Genomic DNA, 23,039 nt, shown 5'->3' on the forward strand with positions numbered 1-23,039 from the left:
TTTGGTTCTTTTATCAATCCAGGTTTTTTTTCATTTTGTGACGCGACGCTCCGGGATGCGTCTGAAACTTAAAGCCTCAAAAGCCACATTTTGGCGTAATTCAGTTGTTATCGATATTCTCGAAAATAAATCGATATTCAGCCAAACGAAGTATGCAGTGGTTTGTTTCACTCTTAGACCAACCTAACTTGAGAATATGAGCCCAATAGAATTTTTGGCTCTTGCCACCATATTTTGAAAATGTTCGATTTTTGGGCACATTTGCTCTCAATACTTTGAAAGTTTGCGTTCAGAATAATATAGTTCAACACTTATAAAACCAGCGTTTTGATTTAGTCATTTGATCAGATTTATATAGGTAAAAGTGTAGGCCTATTCTGTGTACCTCTGGTTAATGACAAATGAATCGCTGTTTCAAAACGGGATGGAATACCCTAAAATTTGGCCTTTAGTCTGTGGTTTTCAGTAACCAGTTCTTGTTCTCTTTTTAACAGCCCCTCGATCGCCTCATCTGGTTCTTGGAGGATCTCGTCCCGATGTGGCGAAAGGCAAGACCCGCACTTCGATCTAACGGCCCGGCGAATGGTGCCATTCGAGGCCTGGTTCACCCTCTTGACGGTATATTCCACTCTGCTGTGAACAGCTTATCGACACGAGCGCGGCAACACCAGGACAACGTATCGCCGATTTTATTCAATAAAGCTGAAGAGCATTAAACTCTTTTTTAGTTTCCGCCACTCCCAAAGAACTTTTCCGTTAACTCGAAGACAGAACAGCGGGTTTATACTACCTGTCAACGGCTGAGACACGTTTAAAAAACCAGGGTTGACCGGAGATTCTATGAGCTCTGCAAAGAGCTTATTATAGCAGAATTCTAATTTTTTTTATAAGATTTTATTGTTTCTGCCGATTAATCTGCTGTGATAAACTTCGCCAATGGTTGCGTTTCCAGATTCGCTAAATAAGAACAGATAACTTAATGCTTGCAAAGTCGGTATTGTTTGTACAGTATCTCAATTCCAATGCTTAATTGCAGTGGCGTGTGCACTATTTGTTTTAAAAATTGAATCGGTCAACCTTATTTCTCGACGTAAATGTTCAGGGTGGCCAGATGTTGCTTTAAAAAAATTCGGTTTCGATAATACTCTATTTAAGCCTCCTACAGCAGAGAAAATTTTCCTAGGCAGTACAGAAACATGGAAGTAACTTATCCATATGCTGACTGTGAAGTTTTGCGAATACTTCATCGTATTATTTAACCTGAAGATCAGCATATTTAGTGACGGCATCTAAACTAGCCACAGCATATTCCATGGTATAATTTTTTTTTATTAAAAACTGGATCATTGGATAATGCAATTCAAGACTTTTTATTGGCTTAGCCATTATGGTATATGAGCCAATATACCATAATCTAATATCTGTACATTGTAACATCCGGATTCTTCTAACAAAATAAAGTCGAGAAGATTTGTCTAATATCTTGGGGGCGCTTTTTTTTAATAAAACAATTACTCCACTCGCGCTTGTTGGATATGAGATGATTATAGCCAACTCGGCGCTACGCGCCTCGTTGGCTATCTATCATCTCATATCCAACGCGCGCTTGTGGAATAATTGTTAATTATCTACATAATCCGTATGCTACTGAGGAAATTCTCTATATAGGCACATATGGCTTTGAAATTCTCTTTCCATCCACTTCAGTTTGTTGCTAAAGTTCTAATAATCGTCCATGATTGCCACCCAGCTATTCGTCTTTCGTCTTCAAGGTCTCCTTCTCCCTTCTGGCCTCCATTCTTATGCTGTAACGCAGTGTTCCTCTCTGTTCTTCCTTCTCCCTTCTGGCCTCCATTCTTATGCTGTAACGCAGTGTTCCTCTCTGTTCTTCCTTCTCCCTTCTGGCCTCCATTCTTATGCTGTAACGCAGTGTTCCTCTGTGTTCTTCCTTCTCCCTTCTGGCCTCCATTCTTATGCTGTAACGCAGTGTTCCTCTGTGTTCCTCCTTCTCCCTTCTGGCCTCCATTCTTATGCTGTAACGCAGTGTTCCTCTGTGTTCTTCCTTCTCCCCTCTGGCCTCCATTCTTATGCTGTAACGCAGTGTTCCTCTCTGTCCCTCCTTCTCCCTTCTGGCCTCCATTCTTATGTTGTAACGCAGTGTTCCTCTGTGTTCTTCCTTCTCCCCTCTGGCCTCCATTCTTATGCTGTAACGTAGTGTTCCTCTCTGTTCCTCCTCATTATATGTCCGATCAAATTCCAATGAGCAATAGCTGCGGCAAATAGTATGCGGGTAAAAAAGTAAACTGTAGGCGCAAGTAAGCGATTTATAGCCTTTTCTTTATCGCTACTCCCTATTTTCCCGGAAGACCGTTCAAATTTATCGCTGGCGGACTTACAAAACTACCTGATTGTGTCGTAACATTCTGCGCGATGGCGTTCGACGTATGACTGTGGATTACATTTGGTTTTCTTCTTTACTGGGTACAAGTACGTGTTTATTACAGTGGTCGCAAAACACAGCTTCCAAATTTACTGAGGCGTTTTGTTTCGAGAAATTGTTCCAGGATTACGAAAGGCACCTGCCTTAGACTTTGTCCGCTTCGACCGGTTAAAAAAAAGCACTTTCGGATGGATGTACGAGTTGCTAAAACATTTCTGAATGATACAACTTGTAAATGAACTCGTAACGTTGACGACCAAGCTATGCACGCTTTTGCATTGAAAATGGCGGAAATACTTCCTCTTTTGTCTTTTGGCAGATTGACTTTCATTGTTTCGTCGATTCAGGTTATCAGGTCATCTGTGAACATTACGGTTCATGCATGTGTTTTAGAAAAGACGTACTTAGGCACTCATGCATGAGGGACAATGACTTAAAATATTTTGTCCACCCCAAGGCGGTATGCATTCGTGGTTTGACGAATAAAATACAGCTGGAGCGACGCTCTTTCTGATGTCTCAAGGCAATAGCCACCTCGATGTTTCTAGAATGGCTCCATCCGAAGAAACTCGGAGGAGATTCACCGTGCAAAGGAAAGATTCTGCTGAATCAGTCGTGAGTGTGAACCTTGAGAGAGGTCAATTTTTCAACGTCTTCATATGCATCTTGAAATGGATATCTGCAGTTCTAATTTTCTTGGTTGTATTAATCTGTATCGTGACCAGCAAGATTTGTTTGCTGGTTCTTGGGCATCAGTTTAAAAGTGTACAAGAAACTAGAACGAACACTACAACAGATTATTCAGCAGAGACAAACAAACAGGCGTTAGTGATGATGCTCGTGCTTACCCAAATGATACCTCTCGCGGCATCTTTGCTTTACGCCATTTGGACAAGTCTGAGGAGAAAAAGCCGACCATGGCCAACAAAACAAGGATTTATTATCGTGAGTATACTTATAAATTCTAAACTGGAGCCGTTCCCCATAAATAAAATCCTTCTTTTTAGAGCTACATGCGATAGTAACATAACCGTAGTTGATGCAGTCATTACAGCTTGGCCACGCGAGTTCAATTTTTATCGAAATCAAGAAGACATTTCAAAGTATTTGCGTCCTTCAAAGTCCTTGCAAAAGGTGAAATTTCGCTTACTAGATATTTAAAAGAAAGTTTCTGACACGGCAATTCCAACCACTGTTTCAGAACAAATTCATAACTGAAAAACTATAAAAACAATTTGATTATATATCTTGAATGTAAAAAATTTCGATTGGTCGAAGGAAACCTTCTAATCTCATGATGCGCACTAACTGGCCATTAAACTGCCATTGCCGTTTTATCTTTGCCTGCGATTTCACGACATTTTTAGATTTTTAGATGTAACTATTTGGCATAGGCAAGGCACGTAATGATTGGCTTAAATGTAAATGATCCTTGTCTTCCACTTCCGTTATTTTATAAATTTATGAAAAAAAATTAGCAGAATTCATCTACAAGGATAGAGGCAATAATCTTCAAGATAAGCTTTTCCATCGCTCAGTTTAAATGAGATGTCAGAATAGAGAACACGAACGCTCTTATAATTGAACGACAATTATCTCGGTCATCTTGCATAAACATGATAAGCATCACGTTCTTCCAGAATTCAAAGTGAATTATTCATGCATTACAAGGTAATTTGGTTTAATCAACCGAGCTGATGTCACATTGACGAAAGGCTAGCTCTTGAAAGGTCAGCTTTACAAACTCTTTATGGTAGCCAAGTTACACCAGCAACTTAGGTTGATACAACCAAATTATCTTGTTATACCCCCACCGATGTATTACCGCAGTTTCTTTAGAAACGAACCCCATCATTTTTTGATGCATTAGCTTCACAAAAGTGGTTTAATTTGGTTTCATCCAACATTGAATTCAACGGTATACGTTCTACTCAGTTTCCCAATCTATTCTAGTGCAGCTAACCATTCGACAGTTCTACAATACTACATGTATCCAGGGACCTAATTTAACGGCCCAGTCTACCACAAGTCTCCTAAAGTTCAGTGATAGAGCATTCGAAGTACAAATCGGAAGTTCTTAAGTTCGACTCCTACCGGGAACACTCAGAGTTCTTTTTCTCCGACTACGCCTGTGTCATTCACTGAAAATGTCATCTTTATTAATTCTTATTTGGAGATGACTTGGGGGTTAGGTGTCAGTTGGAACGAAAGTTCTGTTCCTTTTACCTGCCATTCCTGTGGCGAACAAATTAAACTTAATCGTAAACTTAAACTTTTTAGCGCATCCGAAGTAATTCTTGGGGCTAAAAGGGTCGACTTGAAACCAAGCGGAAAATTACATAAGTCTTAACAAAAACGTCAATCAAAGTGTCCTATATGGGGCTCATTTGACATGTTACTATGTTGGGCATTGTTATCTCTTTGAGTTGTTTTCACTGAGTTGTCATAATATACCACGCCAGTCATTGAATACACCTAAGATCCCTTTGTTTCGCAAAAGGTCGAATATAAGAAAGTATGTCATTGGCTTAATAACAGTTAAAATACAAAGTAAATACAACTTTCAGTTAGTACAAATGAATTACTAAGGAGAAGCAGCGTTATCAGACACTTCACAAAATAACGATAGAGATTCGCACGGGCACACTGCTTGATCACCATTATATTAGATACGACGAATATATGAAGTTCATATATTTTGAGCTGCGGTTATAGATACATACGATGCATGATCCTCGCAGTAGAGAGCGCTATTTACGCAATAGCGAAAATCAGACATGAAATAAATCAGGCCTGTACGGGATACGTACATCATACATATCTGTAACCGCAGTTCAAAATATACGAACTTCATATATTCATCGTGTCTGATTTATCATCACTACGAATCAACTTAATGGCCTGCTCCCAGTTGGCTTGTTAACTCAATTGGTAGAGCGCTGCACTAGTATCTCAGAGGTCAGTGGTTTGAATCCCGTATAGGCCTGACTTTTTTTCAGGTCTGACTTTCGCTATTGCATAAATAGCGCTCTCAACTGCGAGGATCGTGCATCATACGCACCATTATATTGTTAAGGAGAGCTCAACATGGCGAAAATAAATCGCATTTTAACATGCTACATAAGCTTGTGATAGGAATTGTTTCGGGTTTTGTCGTATTGATTTTTACGACTTTGAAATAACTCAAAAAAACCATTTTGCACAATGACGGTTGCACAAAACGAATAAGTATATTAGGTAAAAACTGATATGTAAATTCCAACGGAAAAAAGTTTTTAAATAAAAGAAGAAAAACTAATTAACAATTCCTGTTCCATTCAATAGGCAAACGTCGAAAAAAAGCATTACAACACGTCGTGCAATGAATGAAACGAAGCCTGTCGCAGCTAAGCATTCGTATTCGTGTTCAGAAGTCACTATTGATCCCCTACCAAGGCAATGTGTGGAATGGCTCATACATGAAAGCCATTTTCCCTTAAAAATGTCGTAATATGGAAGGAACGGGATTTCTAATATCTTACGCAGAATCATCAGTGGAAGCTGTATGGATCTAAAGGAATCAATTAGTGCCGATGGGATATCGGACCCTTATTACCCGTCATGCACTTAAAAGCGTGAAATACTCTTTACCGATCAGTTTCCTATTCGTTTAATTTTGAAACTCCATGCAAGCAGAAGCAAACAAGAAAGAGCCTGTGTACAACCGCCCCTTACCCTCCCCCCCCCTTCCTTTCTCGATTTTCTTTTTGGGGGTAGAGGGGCGGCCAACAAGAAAATTTCAACCGATCCTCTGTTTTTGGTTTAATTTGTGACTCTGTGACAGACAATGATAAAGTAGAGAAGTATTTTGTTGACAGTTTTATGATTAGCACCCAGTGGCGGATCCAGACCTTGAGGTGAGGGGGGGCTCTTTGTTTGTGTGTGTTCACTTGTTGGCTTTTCTCTCCTCTGCTCTTATCGTTTTACCCAAAATAATGAGGGAGGGGAGAACCAGGACCCCCCAGTTCTCCTTCCTTAGATCCGCCACTGGCACCTCATTGCCTGTATTTAGTTCGTGAGATTATGTGCTTTTGTCGGGATGGGTCATATCTTTTTATATATCATTCCTGAGTCGCTCCATAGCTTTCTTTACGTAAAAAATTCACTTTATTACAGATTTTGGTTTCCGGAGTCTTAGAAGCAATTTCTCTAAATTATATCACCGTGGTAATGTTGACTGTGCTACCAGTAAACCCCGACGTAGTTGTGCTGTTGACGTGCAGTTTAAGTGTGGCACCGGCGATATGGCAAGCGTTCAAATCGCGATCAAAGTGGCAAACTCATGAAGGGAAGTTGGATGTTATCAAGTTTACTGCAGCTGCTGTCTCAGCCATAACTGGCATTGTCATGCTCTCTATAAAGGTATCTATTGGTACAATATCGTGTAGTTTGCACGGGATAAAAACGAGGATATGATAGCTCAATTAATGCAGATTAAAATAGGAAAATTTTTCTTCGTATTATGCCTATCTATGAGTTCTGACCGCTAAGAATGTATTCGCTGAATATCTCAGAAGGAAGTAGGTTTTATACTTCGTACCAGCTCTCTTTATCATTTATTTTTCGATTTTAGGTACCTGACTTATCTGGACAGATTGGCATTCCTACTTCCTTTGTTCTCCTTTCCATTGCTTGGTCACCGAAGCTTAGAAAACTCCAAATACAAAGCAAACAACACGGTCATTCCACCTTAAGATCTGGAGGACGCTCTGTTTCAGGTGTTTCTTTTTGTGACAATGATAGAGAGCGAGGTGCTGATAGGGGTCCTCCTGTTAAGATAAAAACAGCTCGAGGGAAAGCGGCTATTATATCTTCGCTGTGGAAACTTTTTCTTACACCTTTAACTGCAATGATGTTCGCAAAAAGTTATGATATTGTTCAGCTCGACAGCATCCATGACGCTTTTAACGCTATGACAACATCGAATCCAGCATTCACCTACTTCATGCTTCATATTTTTGCAAGCTTCTTTGGTTATCATTTTGGTTGGCTTAGCTGCTCTCTTTGCATACAACGTATTGGATACGCTCTTCCTTTAACGCTGGCAACACCGATTGCCCTCCTCATGACGCAAGTCGATGGGATATGCAATACAGACACGCTACCATTACCTTGTGCATCAGTAGACCGAGGCTACATTCTCGGGGCAGGACTCCTTCTGTGGTTATCACAGTTCATTGCAACCACTTATTACATATGGAAGAGTCATGGACAGATTATGGCAAAGGCATCTGACCTTCTATGGATTCCCTCGTACAATGGTACCTTATTTACATCCATTTTCATATATCATTGCAAACTGTAGCAGTGGAATTGAGAAAGCAATATCGATTTTTAATGCGTAGCTTTTATTTTCCTTTTTCCATTTGCTTACTCAAAACTCTCTCAAATAGTTTTGGATTCCATTCCTTACGCCATATGTAAGGGTCCTAGAGGTCCCTGATGGATTCGTAATATTTCCCTATCCTAGTTTCCAGTGTTTTGGCTCTGAATACGAATACCATGTTAGCCTCGCGTTGTCGAAAATTGAGCAGCTTGAGATGAACCAGCTGTGATTTGCTTTGATCTTTTGCAATTTACACCGGTTTTCTTTGCTTTTTTCCCAAATGAGTAGGTATATATCTATTTTAACAAGTGTTAGCTTGAACTCGCTAAACTCACAGTCTCTCAGATGTGGTAAGTTCATTTGTCACATCATCACTTCAAACGCCTTAGGTGTCCTCTCTTGGAAACTTCTATCCGTTTGAGATACATTAATCCATTGTTTAATCGGAATATGCCTAAAATTTATGGCCGGACCACAAAATTGGGATTCGTTTCTAATTCATTTGGTGGTAAATATGATTATATCGACAAAGGAATGATTCTAGTTTATTCGAATCAGTGAAAGCCGAATACCATTTAGGACTTGAATTTTTTTACCAGGTGTCTGCCTTGAACAGTACTTATTGTTGAACAGACGAAATCAGTCGAGCGACGAAGAGCACGACGAACACAACCAGCTTTCAAACAATATCCACGTGTTCATATGCACGACAATGTACCACGAGGCTGACTTCGAAATGGAGCAACTCCTCCGGTCTATTCACGATGTCGACATGAAGAAAGCCAAATCAGGACAGCATTTTGAATCACACGTGTTTTTTGATGGATGTATTAGGGAAGACGTGCTTAACAGCTATATTTTGCAGCTGGTGTCATTGGTGGAAAAGACATTGGATGTGCGTATTACGGATTGTATCAAAATGAAAACTCCATATGGCATGCAGCTAAGGTGGAAACTTCCGGGTGGAATGGATTTCACTATCCACTTAAAGGATAATGCTAAGGTTTGATCACAGTTTCGCACTTTTCAGATTCGTTTCAAATCCAAAAGTAGAAAATTCCTGAAGTAATTAAATTACTGGAATGAAAATTACTGGAAATTGTTAGGAAATCAAGTTAGGAAATGAAAAAAGTTTTAAGAGGAAAAATTACAGTGTTACCTCTAAAAATAACATTTTCGTAGGCTGGCGATTGCTGCCAAGTTTTTTTCTTTTTTTCTTTGGTTGCCTGATGTTGCTGATTTTTTACCCAGTCGTTCATAAACTTACCTGGCCATCTGACCTTCCAAAAACCATTTTTTCCCTGTCCAGCTAACTTTAATTTATAAAGTCTCAACTTTTAATTTTACCCGTAAACCGTTCAGATGGTTTTCAATTGTGAGGTTTTCATTCCTGAGATTCCCTGAAGTGCGTGAGGCAGCCACCCTCTTAGATATCAACTAGCGTCTAATTGCTGAGTGGGCTGCCGCGAACGCCATACTACAGATAGACTCTCCTTCAATTTTACACAGGTGAAGAACAAGAAAAGATGGAGCCAAGTAATGTATATGTCCTACGTCCTCGACTTTAGACAAGAACTTCTTAAAGGTAACTATTTAACATATGCATTAAAAACTTCCAGTTCAGGATAGGAAAATACGTATTAGTTTGTGACAATATATACCGCATTTTATGTTATAGTGAAAGATGACCAGTGCTTCATCCTAACAACAGACGCTGATGTTAAGTTTACCCATCGGTCTGTTGAAGCGTTAATTGACCAGATCATCGAGGATCCCAAAACGGGTGCAGTGTGTGCTCGTACCCATCCAATGGGAGATGGGCCTGTCGTTTGGTATCAAATATTTGACTATGCCATCGGACACTGGTTTCAAAAGGTATGTATCTGTTAAAGGACCTAGACTGACTTCAGTTCCAATGGTTTTGCCATGAAATTGACTTAAATTTTTTTAAAAGATAGTAATAACAATGAAAAGGTCTCAAATGCATATCAAAAGGCATAATTTAAGAGAGGATATGAAAAAAAATTAAGAATATAAATAAAAGGCTCCTCAGTAACCCATTGATGAACTTCGTCGATGTGCAAGTCAGATCTGGCGATAAAACACCTCCCGAACCAAAATAAAGACACCCAAACCTCGATCAAGTAAGAACCGAGTTGGGTTGACTAAGTTCACAACAGTTATCTTAAGATCATGGAAGGCAAGGTCCACAGACTTATTATGATTAAGAATGGAAATTCATTTGATTAGTATCATATATGCATCATTTTAAATGTTTATGATCTTGGTTTAGGTGGCCAATCATATGCTTGGATCAGTATTGTGTAGTCCCGGATGTTTCAGTCTGTACAGGTGCCAGGCTGTGCGAGATGTCCTTCCTACCTATTCTAGCGGCGTGGACCACGCCTTTGAGTTTCTTACGAAAGATATGGGTGAGTTTCTGTTTACATACACAGCAATGAGAAAAAAATCAAACGTATCAACTTCATATGCTTAATCGATGCAGATAATTCACACCCGCTAAGAATTCACGCGTTCCTTTATCCATTAGGTGAAGACCGCTGGATGTGTACACTCATGATTCAAAAAGGATGGCGTCTGACATACTGCGCTGCAGCAGAAGACAGTACTTACTGCCCAGAGAGCTTTGACGAGTTTTACAAACAACGACGACGATGGACACCATCCACTTTAGCCAATCTTGTTCTGCTTGTCAGCGAGTGGAAGCGGATACTGAGAAACAACGAGCATATTTCTTTTCTATTTATTCTTTACCAAACTTTCCTCGTCTGCTCCACAGTTATTGGGTAGGCTAAAGTAAAATAATTCTACTCTAAGCAATTTTGGATTCTTGATTATGGGAAATGAGACCAATCAAAGTTCTTGCACGGCCCTTAGCCTCAAGAGATGGAATTTTTTGTCCTCAAGCCCCTCAACAGTTAGTGTGACGTAACGTAAATTTATATCGAGACAGTAACGGTAAGATTTTTTCCCGGCAGACCATCTACAGTCATTCTGGTCATAGTTGGTGGAATGATGTTCTCAGGACTTGCCGTCGATGAGATTACTACCGTCATTCTCCTGAGCCTTTTGGTTCTTGTCTACATCTTAGCCTGCTTATTTACGTCCCAAAGCGTTCAACTCAAAGCGTCTAAGATACTAACCTTTGTTTTTGCCGTGATCATGTGCATTGTCATCATTGGTGTGACTGTTCAAATTACAAATGAGCTAAAAGAAAGAAGGGCTGAGCCCACAGCAGGACCAACATTAGAGCCAAACACAACGTCGTCACCAACACCAAAACCTTTAGAACACCATCTACCAGCTGGAGTGAGTAGCCTGTACTTGGCTGGGTTGTCTAGCATCTTTTTTGCCTCTGCTCTCTTGCATCCGAAGGAATTCACGTGTTTGTTCCATGGAATTTGGTATATCCTCTGCCTACCTTCAGGTTATCTTTTGTTAACGATATACTCGCTTTGCAATTTAACGGACAGGTCCTGGGGTAAGTGAATAAAAAGAGATCAGTATTATTCTCATAACTTTGTTCCTCAAAGAAAAGAAGAAAAACAATAAACGGACAACAAAGTAAATAATTGACAAATCTCTTTCCCCTCTTAAGTCAATTCGAGATAAATGCCTCACTCTGAGACTCGTGTTAAATTGATCATTACTAAGAAATAATATGGAAAAGACTCCACTTCTCCACGAATGTCTATTTTTTTTAAGCACTCGTTATCATCGGGCTGAGTAAGAAAAAGAAAATATTAAAACCTGCCTATCTCAAGTTGTTAGTGAATTACTTTTTTCGAAATTGAGACAGAAGGAGGTTAGTGCGTTTAATTGGTTCTAACCTTTATTATCATTACGAAGAACAAAAGTAACCTACTCTGTATGTTTAGGAACACGAGAAGGAAAATCCACATCTTCAGGTGGAGACGACTGGTACAAGCCATTTTGGAATTGTTTAAAGAGAGTTTGTAAATGCTACCAAAGCCAAGAAGAGTCAGAGAAACCCCAACCAAAACATTATGGTAACAAGAGAGCAAGTATCATAGAAGGAAGAACCAATATCACAGTTGAACTTTCAAATTCCTCCAGCAAGGTACTCTCTGTATTCAGATTTATTTTGTGAATATGTTGCCTGTCTTTTATGTTTCTATTTATTATATGGCTGCTCTCACAAGGACTGGGAACTACCGAATTCACGAATTTGATTGGCTGAAATCAATATTGAAAGCGGTCTATATTTTCCTATCTAGACCGTTCTAGAAAAGAAAGGTACAAAGAGTATAGAAAATTGGCATATAAGACACAGCCATATACTGTACTGGTGACCTCGGTCAAGATTCTCGCATAGAGACCTCCGGCTCGGTTAATGAGAACTAAATATTACCTACACCATTTTTGCTATGCAGTATGCATGTACCCTTTACGGTCTGGCAAAAGATCAATCAGTTTTTTAGTTATTTGCATCTTTTTTTTTAATCACGAGTCTCCCCTGAAACAACAACTAACCTGACACATACAGAGACAGACTTCTTTGAGACAAAGTAGTGGTTGCTACTCAGGAAACCCAAGAGATTTATTTTTATATGTGTCTTTGCTAGGGCGCATAATGTAACCATACTAATCGATATTATCAACAGAATAACCCAATGATTTATTCAGACACAAAAATGGAAACAGATTATGAAATGAGCTCCAAACATTAGCCGCAGCACCTTTGTTTTACTAACTATGACCACAATAACATTGAAGCAGTAAATTTCTGCATTTACCTGCCTCAATTTTTATGTTAACCTCAGAACGAGGTGAATAAAACACGACTCAGCATTCTATTCGCTATTCTTTAATGCACACGTGAAGAAGGAGAGGTAAATTCCAAATGCTGAGGGAATTTAAGAGACACGAAAAATCGACGGAAGGAAGGTTTAGTTTATATAACGAATAAAACAATACACTACTAAAAAAAGGGGCATGAAACATGATATATACAGTGCGGCGTACATTTCTATGAAATGCGAAAACGATGGTATAGGAATGATAGGCGTAAAATAAAAAGAAAAAGCGTCAATTAAGAGGTGCAGAAATATAAAGCCTATCTGTAATGAAGACAAACTAAATATTCGGCAGAACACAAAGTTACAAAATTAACTTTTGATTCAATGCCTAACCGCAAGTAGAGTGAAATTAATAAAGGCTGAAAGTTTCTAAAGAAACCTTGGTGCTGCGTCAGTGGGAGTAAGAAGGTAATTAGGTAATATCAACTAGGTTGAAATTGTATATTGTCCAACGTTACGAATAAAGAAGCTGACGTTTCATCGCGCACGATGCAAAACTTGTCCTTTCATTCGCAACGCCGAGAAAAAATCGGGACTCAAGCGATCCATTACGATCACCGATCACTTCACGTGCAACTCCGCCAATGTAATCTATTGCATAACTTGCACTTATTGCAAAAAGTTATACATCGGGGAAACAGGAAGACGATTAGGTGGCCGATTTCGAGAACACCTTCGCGACGTAGAAAGAAACGATAAGGACGCATCAAAACCAGTCGCTAGACACTTTAATTTACCTAATCATTCTAAACAACATATGGCAATCAGCGGTCTTTCCTTACATTTAGGCAACACAGAAAGCCGCAAAACTCTTGAACAAAAGTTTATCTTTCAAATCGGCACTCTCAATCCCACAGGTATCAACGAACGCTTTTCATTCCACTTATTTATTCGTGTTTTTCTCGTCGCCATGTTCCCACCAATGGCTTAGCTCCGCTTTCTGAATATACTCCCACATACAACCCACAATTCCTCCATTCGCTCTGACGAATTCGAAGGGCTAACGCTCGAAACGTCAGCTTTTTTATTCGTTACGGTGGCCAATTTACAATTTCAACTTAGTTGATATAACCAAATTACTCAAGTAAAGTGATTTTGCTGATTTATTCAGTTGGAGAAAATTTTGCGAAAGAAACTTCTAAGGCTAGGGCGTTTCTTTACGGGAAATACGGTATGACAAAAATAGTAAAAAAGGGGGTTCGTCTGTTTTAAATAATTTAAGCTAGATTTCTTTTCGTTTCACTAGATATATTAAGTATTTTTATTGATTTCAGTTAAGAGGGCAATCAGATCCAAATGCGAACACAGGGGCAGCTCTTGAGACACAGGAATGCGTGTCTAAGAAAGACAAAACAAGCGTTTCTCGGCTTTCAGTCCCTGCAAAAAGCAAGAAGACATCGACAGACAGCTCGCAGTTTGAGAGCCACGAACATAAATCAGGTTTTGAAGATGAATGTGCTCAAAGCGTAAGAGAGATCTCTAAAGATGTTCTATATTCTGCCGCCGAGATCCCAAGAAAAAAACTAGTTAGAACATCAAAAAGTTCGACGTCAAAAGGTGATGCAATGAATCCTGATGGAAATTCTGCGTTCAACCAAAAGCAACCCGGCCAATATTCCGAGCCAACTACTAGTTTAACTAAAGATATCAAAGATGAAGTTTTAGCATCAACTTCTAATTCGCAGACAGGAATTGAAGAAAATATCAGAAACGAAAATGAAATCTCTGTCCAAGAAGCCTGGGGTGATGATCGTGATGGAAGGAGGGCATCTATAAATGAGGAAGAGGATTTTAAAAGAAAGTCTCAGGGGCACAATGAGTTCAATCGTTTCTCTGAGGATTTTCCAACTTGCTTGACTAAAACACCGCCGTCTCGAGCTAATCTCACGGGCATATCAGTCTCAAGAAATCCATCCAAACGTGTCCCCCCTGCTATCCCAAGGGAAATACTTCCAAAACCCACCGCAAATTCACAGATCAATCAAACATGCATACCTCAGAATAGCCAAAACGACTCCCCTTTTATGTTTTCCACACAAATTGAGTCGACGCAATCAGTTACTGCAGACAGCTCAGAATATCAGTTGGAGATAAATTCACAATCTCATGCATTTCAAGCACAACTTCCAGCTCCAACAAAAGGTATGTAGATATTGTAAGAGTAAAAAGTGCTAGGGCAGTTCCATTTTTGCAAGGTAATGCAGTGTTTTTGTTTTTGTTTTTGTTTTTGTTTTTACCTTTAATAATGTTGCACCGCCAAACGGCTCGATGCGACGATTTATATGGAGAATTTGAATTTGCGAGATGTCTGACGGGCTCAAGGACTCACTGTGTAAGCTAAAGCTCTTAGTTAGTAGAGCAAACTAACGAAATTAATGGGAAAGAATACGACTACCATTTTCTCGCCATTTGTGTGTTAGTGCGGTATATGATTTCTACCATGTTTCTTCTCCTTTCTTTCTCTCTCAGACGAAAGTAGTCGCCCTGGGTCAGCGCTTGAGAACGTTTCTGACTCTGATCCAAATTCTCCAGTAGAGGATTGGATACCTGACGATTTGAAGGTAAAAGTCATTTCTTTATTAATTTTCCTTGTATAGTTCTTTTATCATAGTGAATTGTCATTCCAGATCTTTTTTGTTTTCCTCCACATAGCTGGAGTCATGTATATCATCATCAAATTCCTGATCGTTCAGCTGAAGTTGTTCCGAGTAAAACTCAGTCCATCCTTATCAAAACAGGAAACATTTGCGTCTTAGTCTCTCAAACTTTGTGTTTTTATGAATCACTTAGTGTTATTTAATAAGATGAGACAAAAACATGGACAACCTGTTGAGATAACAAAGGTAATGCGGAATAAGAAAAGGTGCGATTACTTCATTCAATAACCCAAGAGTCGCCATATCAGCTACCTTATTCTGATGATACCTCACAACTGCTGCCCAACTTCAAAATTACTAGTGTACTGTGCTGTGTAGACATTGTTGTATTTTCCTCCATACGATTACAGGATTATGCAACGAACTTTCGCGAAAATGGATATGAGAAAGCAAAGTTTATTGCTGGAATGAACGACAAGGTAAGTTGCAAGATCTCAAAAAAACAAACAAACAAACAAACAAACAAATAAAAGAAAAAAACAACAAACAAATAATGATATGCTCTTTCTGTTTTCCTTGGTTCCTTCAGATTAATATGCTGACAGTTAAGGTCGTGATTATAGAATCAAACAGATTTCTCGTCATTTGGTGTTGGTACTGAGTTTCTATCTCGTTTGGGCCAATAAAGCAGAAAATGACAGTATTTCCGAGATCAGCAGTTGGTAGTTTTAATCATTTGTTAAAATCAGTGGCTACAACTCACGATTACTGTGCTCGCTGTTTATTACATAAAGTGCTCCATATTTTCCTATGTATTGCATGCAACGGTATTTCTTTCGTTTCTGTGGCGCATTTTTCGTTTTATTCGAATATAATTATCCCAAGGACCACAGGTTTTCCTGCCAGACGTTTCTACAGCCCTTTTGCTTCATGTGCAACAATGATTAAGTTGTGTTATTTATTAATCTTTCTAGGACCTTGAAAGCATTGGTATACAAAATATAGGACATCGACAGAAACTGTTGAGAAAAATCAAGAAAATTCCACGTATTGACATCGAAGAAAACATACCAGTAAGTTTCTCATCTTTTTAAAGGTAAGTAATGCCTTTAAACCCTCCTTTATTGATAAATCGTGCTTTTGCTCTGCAAAACTTGTTCAGGCCATGGCCTAACCACCAAGCCCGCATTTCTGTCCCCCAATCTTTGATTGATTTGATTTTTCAAACTCACGTTTCTTAACAGGAAAACGTAGAGAGTTGGTTGCAAGAACACGGTCTCGAAGAATACTGGCCCTCGTTCAAGGACAACTGTTATGCAGAACCGAGCGACTTGGTGGATTTAAAGAACATGAGCAAAGACAGGCTTAAGGAAGTATTGCTCATCCAAAAACCGGGCCATTTAAACCGACTGAAATCTCTTATTAACAAATTGCAGTATCCTAATCGAGGTACGTAAACCACCGAAGGATGAATTATGATCTAGAAGAGGTCGTTGAACTTTTATACGGTACACAAGGCTATTTTTTTCTGTACGGTATCATATTCCCGGAATAAAGACACACTCTAGCCCACGAGTTCTGATGTTCTCTTGAATACAATGATCTTTTCACTTCTCATCATTTCCGCTGACTGGACATGGAACTCTCTGCCATTTTAGTCTTGGTCTCTTCTGAATAGTTCACATTTCAGTGAGATTGCTTTACAAACCATAGATTATTCCACCCGTCATGAATAGTTATACATAAAAATTTAAACCTTCCATTCAAAAAGCTAGTAACCTAACGTGTAAATGGGCTAAAATTCAAGATTGGATACTTTTATTCTCGTTTGGTATTGTTTAGCATCCTGGCTTCTTGCCTGTGTCATGACAAAAAAAAAAAGGTGCTCCTAAACCGCAATTCTGGACTCAAATAATTATTCACAATATCAGGTGAAAAAATTCTGAAATCGTCAAACGGGTAGTAATGAGATTCTATAAGGTTTCGCTAAGATACTTCTTATTCAAATCGTCTCTCAGTGTTGCCACTGACTGATAATTATTGCAAAGGGTTTAAGATGATTAATTTATCTATGACATCCATTTTGAAATCACTGGTGATCCTTGCAATCTGATTAGCTCTCATCAGTGCGATTTACACCCGAATTGCATCATCTTTTGTTCTAAATCGTATCCTTTTTCCAGCCAATGAAGAAGCCTTGTTAAAACAAGACAACTACTTCACTGTTTTATCGTGCATATTCCTGAACTGCACTTGTAAAGACAAGAGCGCATAAAACTATTGTCTGTAGGTATGACGTCACTTCTACATTTATAACATCTATTGTCTGTAGGTATGACGTAAGAGAATGTCTAATAATCAGATTTCAAGGCTTGTTTAAAATAACAAATCAAATTGCAGGAAAATGAAAGACAATCTTTTTACAAACCAGCTCAGTACTGGATCAATAAAGTGTTTGTACTAACTAGAAAACGCTGTATTTGAGCAATTGAATTTCATTGATAGCGGAATGGATATAGTTAACTGGTAATTAGGCTTTGTGCAATGAAAGTTTGTTCTGAAATTATACTTGTGCTTTCAAATCGAACGAGCGCGCAGTGCGAAGTTGATTTGAAATCATGCGAAAGTGTGATTTCAGAACAAACTTCTCTCCACTCGATTCAGTTACCACTATTAATGCTTTCTTACTCATTTCAGGCCAAAAGAAAATTAGGCGCACAAGGAACGAGCTGGGTCGTCTTCCATTAAAGTTGCTTGATTTGGATAATTCAGACGAAGGCGATGAATACAACTTCTGGAATGATTTACGCCAAGAATGCCTAATTCCTGAGATGAGTGCTTTTGATCAGACGGCTGAGCTTAAAGAAAAACTCGTGGAACTAAGAAATACAACTTTGCTCGTTTTTGGCGTCAGTAATGCCTTGTGGATGATAATAATACTGACGCTGGTCCGGCACAAAGATCTCAAAATCTTAGGTGTGGATGTCATCGGACTTGGTTTTTTAACCATTTATGGAGGGATATTCGCTTTACAATTTTTAGCTCTTTTGTGCCATCGCTTTAAAACACTTATTCATATTTTAGCGCGCGCACCTTGGAAGATTAATATTAATCGTATTACCCCAGCTGAATCTTCACGAAGTCAGGAAACATCATGAGTATCATTGAAACAAACTGAATTGTGAGGCAGATGCAATATTATCAACTTCAGTTAGAGGTTAAGGGCTGTTTCGTCTCAGCCAGTTTACCCTGATGGTCTGCTAATAATTCTAATTGAATAAAGCAGCTCTTTCCCTGAAATTTCCCGAAAGGAAGAGAACGCAAAAGGACATTATCTCTTTTGGCTTTCATTAATCATTTTCAGTAAGAGTTAAAATAGAATCTTTTGAAATTTACTACATTACTCACTTCTTCATTGAATGACATCCCACAAAATAGTTACCGAGGACCTCCCCACACACGCTAGTTTAGCTACTCACATGGAGCCTCCCTTGGTTTTTTTTTTTCTTTTCTTTTTTTTTTTTTTGCTACTTATAAGAATTCTAAAATGATCGCAACTAGAAAAGACGCTTCTCTTGACCATCGTATTATGATGAACCACGATATGAAGGGTCAGAATCAAATCAGGTTCGACTGTGAACTAGTTTCGTCAGGCGATAAATGATTACCGTTAAAAGGATTTTAAAAGGTAATGCTATCAATAAAAACGTCGCCTTTGAGACGTATGGAATATTTTGTGCACACACTGTACAAACATTCAAAAACCTTGAGGAAACTTAACTTGACAATACAATCTTTTCAATGAACAAGAGAATTGACGCAATCATCCCGATCAAAGGTTCACGTACAAAATTTTGATTACACCTTTTACGATAAAAGTGGAGAAATTTCGGAGATTTGATTGGATGAAAGTATCACTATTTCAGAGTAATAACAGCAAAATGGATGATACAACGAGATCATCATAACAACATTCAAGACAACAACTCTTTCTGCTTTTGTTTTCAAAAAAATTGCTTAGTGACGTTCCTGTTGCCGTTGCTGTCGTGGTTTTCTTAAACTCCATATTGTCAAGTAAGAAGCTAAAGAAATGGACGAATGTCTCTCGCGATTCTTTGCCGAAATTCGCAAAAGTGATGGCTCCAACTAAGAGCCATACAGCGACTCCAGCCTGCCAAACAATAGTCCACCACTTTCAGGGCTGTCTGGTGGCGGTAAATTACGGAGCTGGCGTTGGTGTTTTTTCTACAAAGCACAAATTAAACACTGGGGGAAGCTTGCCCGTATCATATTTTAATTCGTGGTTTCGTTTCACCGCCGCAGAGACTGCAAAACCGCAATTTAAAAAATGTCTTTCATTGAACTATTTCGTTGAGTACTTGGTTCACAAAAAGCTGTCAATTTTTTTTTTCTTTCATTTACGTTAAAAGACTGTTACAATGTAGACGACTGTGTTTGTTTTTTCTAACTTAACGAACTAATAAAGTCTCTTGTGTGTTACCGAAACTTTCTTGGCTTCTCGGTTATAAACAAATAATAGCATGACCGCCACGTGTTATTTTGCAATAATACCGGCTTGTAAATTTTCCAAATACCACTTACTGCTTCGCGATTCGTGGTATTTTGGACAGGTTTGAAATATTACTTGCGGCGTTATCGCCAAATACCACTAAAAGTCATACTAACACCTGTAAAATTTCCATAGATAAAACAAAACCTTTCTTAATAAATGTTTATGTACCTCACGTTTAGCTAGCTCGATCGGAAACACTGTGACGTGTTCCGTTTTGCGTGACGTGTCAAGAACATCCGGCTGCATATCCAATGAACTATTTATAGCACCTTAGTGTGCTAATACTGGTGTGTTTTGGCGCACTGTCATTGGTGTATTTTGATCCATATTAACATTTCGACGATATTGTTCCCTTTGTTACCGATCGGCTAGTGTGTATTTTGATAGTGGGCATCCATACTATTAGGAATTTCGATTGCGTTATCTCTGTTCTGTTGTAGGTGGTTTGCAACCAATCTCTAGAGACACAGGTAACAATGGTGAAAGGAACAAATGCTGGTGGACGAACAAAAAAAGCTAATGAGATATCCATTGTTTACGTGCACCAACTTGGCGGCCATGACGTAACGCGCAAACCACCTGTAGGATGAAGTCTTATTTGGATGGCCCTTTTTTTAACCCTACTTGTATACCAGTGACGGTCAGGATCAATTCTCGGTTTTCAGCTGACGTCATTAGCTTATGCAAATTAGAATTCCGCCATGTTGGTGCCCATGCGAGGTGTGAAATTGAAGGGAAATCTATGCCATCTCTAAGCGCTCGCGTTCAAAGTCTTCAAATAATTCATCTTACTAGTGGATATTTCCGAAGAAAGCGACCCAAATCACACGATGAGGTACCAGTACTTTCATCCTACGTAGATAACCTCGAAAGTCACGTCCGAGAGCGCTATTTGAAAAAAATTTCTGTGGTTGGCGTAGATCCAGCGACCATACCGAGCGAGCAGTTCAGCTCGGAATGTTTGCCTCCTATAGAAGTCTCGGACTTGCTTTCCTATTTAGCTTTAGAGACAAGCTACTGCACAAAAAAGCAGTGTAAGGCCTTCAAAAGTTTGGAAGCGTACAACCAGATGGTTTCTGGTTTCTTTGCGTCCGTTTAAGGGTAGGAAATCGCGGGCAGGGTTGTTGTTGTGGCCAAGGTGAGACATTCCCAGCGAATGAACGATCCTCTTGTGAACATTTGGATCATTGCAGAAAAGGACAGTACCATTATCTCTGCGAAATCTCTGCAAATCTTGTTTTCACAGTTTTCACAAGAACTACAAAAAATTAGAAATTGAGTTTATACTATTTAATTCAATAAAGTAATGCTACTTGTTTACCTTGTATGTGACATATTCTGACTTTTTCTGGCACTTGACGACAGTCTAGCTTTTTATTACTTATTATGCTTTACAGTGAGTAACAGAGTGCCTCACCCGGCAGAAAGTACCTCAGCATATCAATCGAGCCCTAAGGGGTGCAAACAGCCTATAAGCTTTAAAGTAAATTTTGTCTACAGAAAAAATAATGCAACAATAAAACTGTTAAAAACTACTACAATGTGGCAGCCTGTAAATCTTGAACTACTACACTGTGGTAGCGTGCAAATTTTAAAATACTACACTGTGCCCCAAATTTTTCAATTCGAGGTATGCCACTGGCTATGACTTTGCAAACTACACCTCACGGTTGAATAAATTTTGCAATTTAGTCCTACCCCACTAAGGATGAACAATGACATATAAGTTTTCCTGAACACGTAGGAATAACTTTACTAGGTTATACAAATGACTAATGAGCATTACAAAGGATGAAAACTTCGATTGCGAGCAGAACAAAAAATAATACAAATTAATAAATCAAATTACATCCCACTCTTATTGAGTTATGGATGCATGCGGGCGGTTACTAAATACGAAAGAAGCGTAAGAGTCACGCGAGGCAATAGCCGAGAGCGACTCAAGCTTCTTGAGTGCCTAGCAAACCTCCCAAGTGCATCTATATTTCAATACTGTACACTGTAGCGTTTATCATTTGTTTTATAACATAACATTGACACATTGTAGCAAAAAATTTTTCTTTTATTTAACAAATCTTCGCGACCAGAAAAAAAAAACAACAACAAGCGCGCGCGGAAAACTAGCCGATCTATGCATTTGCTCACGTCAGCAGCGTACACCCATAGGCAAATGGTGCACGCTGAATTGACCAATCAGAGCGCGCGCTTTACTTGGGTTATGTTAGAAAACTATTTGATATCGCAAATACTAATACCCTCTCGATCACTATTAAGACTTAAAAAACATACGATACGTGGTACACATGTAAAAACCGGTTTTCTTCTCTTCTCTTTGGAATAAGCACTACGGAAAACATTGCATGTATTTCCCCCTAGAGCACCTCTTAACGATAAAGTTAGACATTTTATCCTATCCACTGATCTTCTGGGTGATAATAGTCCTGAGAAGGACTGCTGTCGGTAGTATCGACTGACGTTCTTACAACCTGAGCGGAAGTCATCGTCAAAATCAAAACATTCCTTCTTAGGACTACTCTCACTCTGATGACCAGACCACACGCTCAGATGTTATACTTTGGCTCAAGCAATTAACTGTAGAACTTAGAGATTTGATTGACTCATAACTTTCCAATGTAAATTGTTTCATGTGTGGTTCATAATCTAATACTATGATTTGACGTCTCATTTTATGTGGGAGATCATACTAATTTTTCTTGCTTTCAGCGCTTCTCAGTTATGCCTGCGATATTTTTTTTTTCACGGACGTTTATGAACTTCTTTAATTTTGAAAACATATCTAAAATCTCGAAGAGTGTCTTAGCCTCAAGTAATAATGATTTATGAAATTACGAAGTTTCATGACGCAATGATCTTAATCAGCGTTCGAGGAACTTAACTCCGATTGAATAAGGAAAATTTTGGTTCTTCAAAGGACTGATCATGATCCCAAGTGCATTCTTTCACGATGGAACGGAAATACCAGTGGCCATGCATAACGCAGACATCCAGACAGTATCCTTTGCCCATTTATAAGCATTGTAAATAGCTAAGATATCTGTGAACTTCAAGGTCGGCACAAACGAGGGGACTAGTCCCTGCAACTAGTTCCCTGAAGAGTTTACACGAAGGGACTGGTCGCAGGGACTGGTGGCAGGGACTAGTCCCTTGTAGCAGGAGTCCCTCACTCTACTTGTAGTGTTTATACGCACAGGAATAAGGCCAA

At 39.0% G+C, this 23,039-nt stretch overlaps 1 protein-coding gene across 1 annotated transcript; it reads left to right on the forward strand.

The window, feature by feature from the left end:
* The first annotated feature begins 2,919 nt into the window (after positions 1 to 2,919).
* LOC148740825 (uncharacterized) lies at positions 2,920 to 18,638 on the forward strand. The gene is made up of 16 exons (XM_088731293.1): positions 2,920 to 3,385; positions 6,596 to 6,841; positions 7,053 to 7,740; positions 8,405 to 8,808; positions 9,315 to 9,390; positions 9,484 to 9,680; positions 10,099 to 10,237; positions 10,357 to 10,612; positions 10,805 to 11,307; positions 11,705 to 11,907; positions 13,921 to 14,788; positions 15,116 to 15,207; positions 15,654 to 15,722; positions 16,218 to 16,316; positions 16,488 to 16,692; positions 17,941 to 18,638. The coding sequence occupies exons 1-16, from the start codon at positions 2,954 to 2,956 to the stop codon at positions 18,399 to 18,401; spliced, it is 4,938 nt and encodes a 1,645-aa protein (XP_088587419.1). The 5' UTR covers positions 2,920 to 2,953; the 3' UTR covers positions 18,402 to 18,638.
* Positions 18,639 to 23,039: the final 4,401 nt, after the last annotated feature.

This window comes from Stylophora pistillata, chromosome 1, assembly GCF_964205215.1.
Source record: "Stylophora pistillata chromosome 1, jaStyPist1.2, whole genome shotgun sequence".
In the NCBI taxonomy this organism is placed as follows: domain Eukaryota; kingdom Metazoa; phylum Cnidaria; class Anthozoa; order Scleractinia; family Pocilloporidae; genus Stylophora; species Stylophora pistillata.

Coding starts and splice junctions, on each gene's coding strand:
- LOC148740825 (XM_088731293.1), top strand. CDS start 2,954: ATGTCTCAAGGCAATAGCCACCTCGATGTTTCTAGAATGGCTCCATCC. Junction 15,723..16,217: donor TTGCTGGAATGAACGACAAG/GTAAGTTGCAAG, acceptor TAATCTTTCTAG/GACCTTGAAAGCATTGGTAT. Junction 16,317..16,487: donor ACATCGAAGAAAACATACCA/GTAAGTTTCTCA, acceptor GTTTCTTAACAG/GAAAACGTAGAGAGTTGGTT.